Genomic DNA, 8,662 nt, shown 5'->3' with positions numbered 1-8,662 from the left:
TGCAAGCAAAATAAAAAAATATTAAAAAATACCTATTTATAAATGATAACAACATTTAAAAAAAATCCTAAACACACAACAAAACAAGAATATAACTCCTTAGTACATAACAGAAAAATTATTTAGCAGATAATTCTTTTATCATTTGATTCATGATGTCTTCTTCATGCGGTGTTCAATTTTTTTTTTTGCATACATTGAAATTGTTGCCACTTGTTATCAATCTCTAGACCATGTTGCCTAATATTCTACGTCTTTCTTGCTTCCTTTTCCACCATCAATTCATGCTCTTTTTTTTATATATATATCAACTTCATCATCTTCAAGATGAGTTGAAGATGTCATGTTTTTTTCCCTTCTTTTGCGCTTTTTTATGTTTATTTATAGGATGATCAAATACACATGTGATACCACTTGTAAGAGTATCGGAACCTGTTTGATCATTTTGAGCTTCTTGAGCTATGAACATGTTGATATTGAGGGGGAAAATCCGATTTGGCTCATATTGAAGATGCTCCCATATACGCTCAAATATAAAGTGTTCTTTCTGTTCCTTTAAAAAAGTCTGATAGGCATTCCTCATAATATTATCCTTTGACTCTCCACAAATTCTTCCCCCAAATGCTTCTCAAAGAGCATCCATACACTTGTTGACATCCTTGTTAATTACCTCATCTTTCTTTAAAAACTTTCATGGATCGTTTATGATGAGTATCTCACTTGTTCTTGTGACATGTGGTATAATTATCCCTAAAATGATTATCCATTACAATTAGTGCTAAGAACATGATCTTTGCTAGTGTTTACGAAAGAACTTATCAGATCAAACCCTCATCCTTACATCAAGTGGTCCTTTTGATACCAGTAATGGTGCGAACTTGAGATTGTGGTGAATCAACATCAACAGTAGATGCACCTCCATGCATAACTTGGGATATGAATTGCGTATATGTTGTACGAAATGTATTATATACATCTGAGTGTAAATCACTAAAATTATTTGAGAAGTCACCTTCATTTTGACTCATGATAAATAATTTGAAAGTTTTGGAATGTGAGGTATTAAGAGATAAGTGAGAGATTAAGATGAGAGACTTATGTGAATTATGCAAGTTCAGTTGAATCCTATTTACAGAAAAATAACAAAAGCACTTACATTATTTTTATATAAAACAATAAAAAACTAAAAGTGACCTAACCCATGCTTTCTTTTCACGACATAGTTTTTACCACATGAAAATCTTTCAAAGAATGGGATAATTGCATGATTTTTTACCATGTGAATATGTTTCAAAGCTTAGGATACCATGTTATGCTTGTAGAAAACAATGACTGTATTCTCTGCATGATTCGATTCCACATAAATAAATACATATTTAAACTTCTTTATTCGAGTTTTCTTTTATGTATACGTCGAGTCTGAATACGTGATTATTAATAACGAGTAATTGGGTCAGTTAGGTTCAATAAGGCTCATTCACTTTTTTATTCGAGCTTTCATCCATTTACAAGGTAACTTAATAAGTTACTATGTCGAGTCCAAATACGAAATTTATCAACGCTTATCAGTAATTGGGCCAAATAGGTCCAATAAGGACTAATCACTTCTTTATTCCAGTTTTAAATCATGTACGAGGTAACTTAATTTTGTTCTATTACTACGTCAAGTTTGAATACGAGATTATCTACTCTAATGAGTAATTGGGTTGAATAGACCCAATCACTTCTTTATTCGAGCTTTCATCTATTTACCGGATTGCTTATCCTTGTTCTCTCACTATGTCAAGTCCGAATACGAGATTATCAACTCTATGAATAATTGGGCGAACTAGGCCCAATAAAACCAATATTGTTTAAAACTCGTAACCTTTGTTAATTATAACGAGCCAAATAAGTTTATCTATGTCGGGTTCATTAATATTCTATTCATCAACTGAACTTATTTGGACAAATAAGGCCCAAGTGGTTTTAAACTCGTAATTTAGTTATATACGGACCAAGTAAGTTTTTTAGTCTTATATTTAGTTTTATTTATACCTTATTTTATCAATTAACTTTTATACCTTATTTATCAATTAAGTTTGTAAGGTTCAAATGATACTAAACTCTATAAATTTGATTATATACGATCAGTTAAACTATTTTTTTTAACTATCTCGAGTTTATCAATACTTTATTTAATCGGGCCTATCCAAACCTTATTAAAAGCCTAAGATTGAAACCAATAAATATTACTTATAATATGATAAAAGTAAGTTGTAAGTACCTTACAAAGTTTCGAGAAACTAGTTTTCTTTTAACACTCTAATTGAGTACATCCAGGTGGGCCCTGGCATGCTCGCCGAAGAAAGGAAGCACAAGGTCCTTCGATCTACTTTTACATATCACCAAAGTTACAAACCAAAAGTAAGAACATCTTAATCAAAAAAGAGCAGCTAGCTTAGCCACCACAAAAGAACTCTAATCAAACAGTGAGGTCCTTGTTAAAGATCCAACTAAACCTAGCCTGGATGGGTTTCATCTTGCTGGCTCTCATCTGAGCCCTCTCCTGAAGCCTTCTAATCCTGGTTGCCAACCCACAAACAAACTCCTGCGCCTCCCTCCCCTCGGTGGTCAACCCCTCAACCTTCTCGAGCCTCCACCGCCCCACCAGATGCTCAATATATCAGCGTAATCGGCAGCAGAGTACACCCCCAGCCGCTGAGCCACCGCCGCGTAGTGGTCAAACAGCTGCGGGTCCCGGCCATCGTACATGAGGTGGGCCGGCATGGTTATGTTCTCCTCATCATCTCCCCGATCGCCACCATAGCGCCGCTGGGGTCCACCTCTAGGACTTTTTCCACGATGCGCTGGTAGGCATGCTCATGCCGCTTCTCGTCTGCCGCGATTGTGCCGCAGATGCGCGCCAAGATGTCGTCTCCATGGTGCTTGGCGAGGCGGGCGGTGTTGCCGTGAGAGATGGCTGTGGCTCGCTCCTGGAAGGAGGTGTAGATGAACCCTAGGTACGGGCTTTTGCCTGTGCCTGGCTCCTGCACGCCCCTTTCTCGTGGTTCAGTTCTCAGCCAGATAACAAGTCACTTAACTTTATAACCCGGTCTGTCTATTTTTGGTACCCAAATCCGGTTCTATTGCTCACTAATTAAAAGGATGAAGGTTTGGCTAATCTTAAGTTAAATGTGAAGATGCTTGTCCATGTCTTTTGATCAATTCTCAGCGGTATGTATTGTGCAGCATTTGTGTACGTATCGCACTTATACGTGGCATTTGACGATTTTTTAGTGGATCGGTAAAAGTCAACCCAACAAATTAATTGACCTACCTGAACTTGATTGCTAAGTACCTGATCAAAAAAATACTTAACCTGATTGATCTGAAAAACGTCGATCGGACCGACCCAAAAAATAATTTAATAAAAATAAGTTAAATAATATAATAATATTAACTTTTAAAAACTTTTATATAATAATATTATTTTATTCCTATAAGAAATTATAAAAACAATATTCTTGACTCGCTGGGTCAACCTAACCCTATCAAAAACTCGATATGAGCCGAACCTGATCGACCCGAACATTTATCAATCCGAACATGATTTGAACTTGAACCCGCTCAATCCGAACTGAACCAGTCCCGACCGACCCATTTTCTAAATCTAATATTTGGGCTTAAATTACTTTCGCTATTTTGCCTTTTTTTTATGTTACTCTTTATTATATCAAATAATTTTCTGTCAAAAAGTTTATTTGTTCTCTATTAATAAAATATAATATAATATAAATTTTTTACTCCCTCCGTTATATATGTAGAGAATTTTTTCATATTCTCTCTCGATGTATATGAAAAATTATATGTAATCTTGTTTTGGTTGTTTCACCCAAGACCGTTAACAATATATGAAAAAAAATTATAATTGTTATTAATATATATTTAGAAATATTTGGAAAAATAAAATCTTGGTAAATGTGTTAAAAAAATGAAAAGATTAAATTAAAATGGGGTAGTAAAAAGAAAAAGAACTAATTACAATCAAAGTAACAATAAAAGTAATCTGTGTCAAATATACGAATCCTAGTCAACTCTCATGACTGAGTGGCTGGGATCTCACCTCATACCGAGAGATCGAGGATTCGATTCTGGGAGTGACTCCCTTTCATCCATTTATCCTCTCACCTATTTAATGGGATGTTCGGGGTCTACATGTTGATAGAATTCCGTCTAGTTTATAAAAATATATATATATATATGAGATCCTAAGATTCATTAGGTAACTTAAAAAGACATGCATGTATTTTAATACTCCCTCCATCCCAATTTAATCTTCTATTTTTTTTTTAACACTATTCATACTTGTAAAGAACCTCCTCGATTTCTCTTAATGCATATGAAAATATGAAATAATTATGTGTGACCCTGTTTTATTAGTTTCAAAAAGTACTTTAATAATATCTAAATTTTATATTTTTCATATAAGTATATTCGGAGAAATTTACGAAAGTTTTGGCAAAAAGTTTTGGCAAAATAGTGGAAAGATCAAATTGGAATATAGGGGGTACAATACTTACTTTCTGATTAAACTAGTGCGATCTCAATATGAAAATATCAGATTTACCTTCCTATGTGTCATTTCGACCTAGACAATTTATTTTCTTGACCATTAAATTCTAAATTATTTTCTAACTGCAGCAGCTTAATCCCGGCTCCACACCCCATCAGAAATCTGGCAAATTCTTGTAGACCGACTAAAAATTGGAAAACCAATAAGAATAACAAAGTAATATTGGTGATGAACGCAGCAATGCAAGATGAATGTTAATGTGCGAGAGGAGAATTGAATAGATTACCATGCCAGAACCGATCAAGTACTGAACCGTGCGCTCAACCGACGCATATCAACCCGACCGGTCAAATACAAATAAGAGCGGAGCAGATCGCCATGTCGGTTCTCCTCAGCGCTCCAACCCCGGACCCAAGTAGCCACACACCCGGATCCGTACCCGATTCAGGGTGGACCCCATCCAAGGAGTTGAGCATGGACTGATACGTGGGCAGTGCGTCTTCGGTGATCATATCACCAACCAATACCACAAAGTAGTCATCGGAAGCTCACATGACCGCTCGCGTAGGGCCCGCACTTCCTCGCTGAACTCATCCAACGGCCGAGATGTGTCCGGCAGGAAATCCTGCGGCTGCCAGGACTCTTCCACTGGCTTAAGGAGTGGCATTACGTGTTCCCCTGCCCATGCTTCGATTGACTTGATCACCTCACCCTGTCGAGGTGGCAATGTTGGTAGTACAGGTGGACGATTCTTTTGGGCGGCGCTGCCACGGCGGAGATACGTGTGGCTGGGAGACGGGGACGTGGTGTTAGGGTGTAGTAGGGAGAGGGAAGGGTTACGGCCATTTTACTCGCTGTATGGAGTCAGTCTGTGTGGCTGGTTGATTTATAATGCCAAGGTGTTTTTTTTACTATTTTTGGTGTTGTGGTTTGTTGGGAAGAAAGGGATTTGATTAATAACGGGGGCTTACAAGTGTACAAATTGTGGGCCACGTGTGGAAAACAAGGGGTGATTCACTGGTTTTTGCCTTTGGGGAGTAAAATTAAGTATGAATGAATTCTGTGGGTGGGTTTCTAAATTCTAAGATTTTTTAAAAGAACTTGGTAACTGCAAAGTGATACGACATTCATCAACAGAAATGGGTCGGGTCCAACCGAAATAAATGAATAGGTATTTGAATTAAACTGAATTTTTTTAATCTATTCATTTTGTACAATTTTTTTTACCATTTTACTCGCTCGATCAAAGTAATATCAAAATGATCAATGTTTAGGGGATTCGGAATATGAACGGCATCTCATATGGAGGGTTGTGGTTGCGTCAGAATCCTGTATATGAGACGTTGTTTGGAACGTCTCATACACATATATTTTTTAAAAAAATAAAAATGTTATTTGAAACGGCTTCTCACATAAATTCAAGTTAAGCGAGATGTCGTGAGAAAAAGCAGAATAGGTCGTTCAAAAAGAACAGGAGGAGAAATTAGCTACAAAAGAAGCAACACGAGCAGAGATACAGTTGGGACCTCCTTTGGTCGGCCGAAAGAAGAAGAGAGGTGATCATGCGTTGTCATGTGAGGATGGACCGCGACAATCTGTGTCGCGTGATGGACGACCATCCTTTTCGGTCCGTCCGTACATGTCTGATTCAACGACCTCATTTTTGCATTAAGCTACAATGATACCTAATAACAAGACTTTTGTCTGATCGTATTATAGGGGAACAAAACGCGTTAATGGAAGTTTGCGAGACAAGTAATCTCAAAAATTATTTATCCTAACTAACCTAAATCCTAACAAGCAGGAATATAGTAAAAGTAAGGGTCGAACCCACATGAAATTTTATCAACTTTTTGTAGTGATTTCTATCAAATAATTGAATAGTTAAATGGGGTTATAATAATTCTAATCTAGAAAATAGTAAAAACATGTAATCAGTTTATAGAAAAAGTCTTAGTAAAGTCGCGTTTCAATATTCAGTGGTGATGTTGATCGTAGAAATTCCAAGATCAAACTCTCATGCAAATTGTTCGTATTCTTATACAAAATTAACTAGAATCTCAAATAGAGTATATTAATCTTGTCCTAATAGTTAACACGATGAATGACTATGATTCAAACTAAAGAACGCAATAATATGAAGAATGTTAGGATATAGAAATAACGAAGCGGCAATCCTATAATGCAATTCTCTACATACAAATTCTAGTTCAAACAGATACTAATATCATATGCTTGCTTCAAAGGAATAGAATGTAACTAACATAACAATCTATCCTAGCATTATGAAATATTCGACCCTAGGTGATCAATCTAGAATCCAACTAATATTCTATCAACAATTCAACACAAGAGAAAAACATACAAGTTCTGCATATGAATAATCTAGAAAAACTCACAACAATATCAACTGAATACCTCAACTAACTTTATTAAAAAATAACATTTAGTTAATTATACCAGAGATTAACACAGCAAAGTCTTGATAAGAAAACTATGAACTCCGGCACAAAGTCTATAAACTGATTAAACGATGAAAACAACGAATGAACGATGATATGTGATACCCAAGATAAAACCTAAAGATAATGATAAGTGGCCAATAAATTATCATTTAACCAAAATCCTATATTCTATCTTCCTAGTTTTAATTTTTAAATAACAAAAACCGAATCCGAAACTAACAACTTAAACAAACCGAAGTCTAAGCAAAGGTAGAAAATAGGACAAATCTCGTCTGAAATATAGCGATCGGCGGGGTGCCGCAGGATCTTCGGCGCCACCGGTTGTACGTGGGAAATTCCTAGAACTCTATCAGCGAGTGTTGAAAGTGCATATGCGGGCGCCACCGGTAGATAGTCCTAAAACTCAGTTCCTTCTTGATCTTCAATGTGCGGGTCTTCTCCTCCAATATAGTCGTAAAGTAATATACACCGAATACACAACAATACACCTCAATACAACATTAAATATATGTTAAACTATGGTACTATATCCATCGTAGACGTGTATATCAAACTCCCCACACTTGAACTCTACTCGTCTCGGGTGAATCAGGCTACCACTCATCTCACAATAATGCTCATGTAGAATCCCAAGTAAAAAGTCGATCACATAGAATCAACAAATAATAAGATCACTCCCCAAACCAACCCAACCTATAAAATCAACTCTCTAATCTCTCAACATGAAATGCTCTCAACTCATCAAATGTAGTTAGAAATCAAATGCCATCATTACAACTCATGTAACCATAGTCAATATGCTCAAAAATCATCCTAAAATCTCTTCTAAAAAAAACATAAACCTCGTCTCTAAACAAAATATGTGATAGGAGCTTATTATATGGTGTTAACTAGCGACTATTAGCTTATGATTAGTGGTGTTTAGGTGCTTATGAGTGGTATTCCCGGAATCAGGTAAGATGTTCACTTATGGATTTGCGGGATGCTCATAAGCGTTGTTTTGTGGTTTTTTATTATGGAGATCCTGTTTGTACTCACCTTTAGTGCATTTGGGACGGAGCTAGAGAGAAGACTACCACACCTACACCCATGGAGAAGCTGAGAGGCGAAGCCAAGCTGTCTCGGAAACTTATAAGAAAATCGAAGACCGAAGACCAGTCCGAGAGGAGGCGCCACGACGAGAAAGAGCCACGAAGAAGATGTCTCGACCGAGACCCAAAAGTCTCGATCGAGATTCTGCCTCGACATAAAAGTCTCGACCGAGACCCAAATGTCTCGATCGAGGTTTTGCTTCGACATGAAAGTCTCGGCTGCGACTTGGAGGTAGTGATCGAGAGCTGCGCCGATTCTGAGTGACTGGGAAAAAGTTCTCGACCGAGACTCACATGTCTTGATCGAGACTGCCGACGCGGACCGGCCCAATTGCTGATCTAGTCCGAATTTCTATCAGTTTTTCCCTATTTTATCTTTTATTTTCTGTTATTTTATTTCCTAGAGGATAGATACTATATAAACCTTTAGTTTTTAGGTTAGAATTATCTTTTGCCACTTTCACAAATTAGTTCTTAGAGATTCAGCAGCCAAGAAGAAAGCTCTCACCTTTGTGCCATCTTCTACCTTCATCCCTGGTTAGTTCATCCAT

General features: G+C 36.8%; 1 protein-coding gene across 1 annotated transcript; it reads right to left on the bottom strand.

Moving 5' to 3' along the window:
* Positions 1–2,464: 2,464 nt before the first annotated feature.
* Positions 2,465–7,554, bottom strand: LOC141249931 (uncharacterized). The gene is given in 10 exon segments (XM_073669822.1): positions 2,465–2,661; positions 2,664–2,780; positions 2,783–3,029; positions 4,842–4,885; positions 4,888–4,974; positions 4,977–5,096; positions 5,099–5,343; positions 7,016–7,134; positions 7,254–7,259; positions 7,546–7,554. Coding segments are annotated over 10 exon segments (1,191 nt in total).
* Positions 7,555–8,662: the final 1,108 nt, after the last annotated feature.

This window comes from Phyllobates terribilis, unplaced genomic scaffold, assembly GCF_046119375.1.
Source record: "Phyllobates terribilis strain yellow unplaced genomic scaffold, ASM4611937v1 Scaffold_5207__1_contigs__length_53452, whole genome shotgun sequence".
Taxonomy (NCBI): Eukaryota; Metazoa; Chordata; class Amphibia; order Anura; family Dendrobatidae; genus Phyllobates; species Phyllobates terribilis.
The sequence above is the reverse complement of the archived record's forward strand: the minus strand, read 5'-3'. Positions and strand labels throughout refer to the sequence as shown.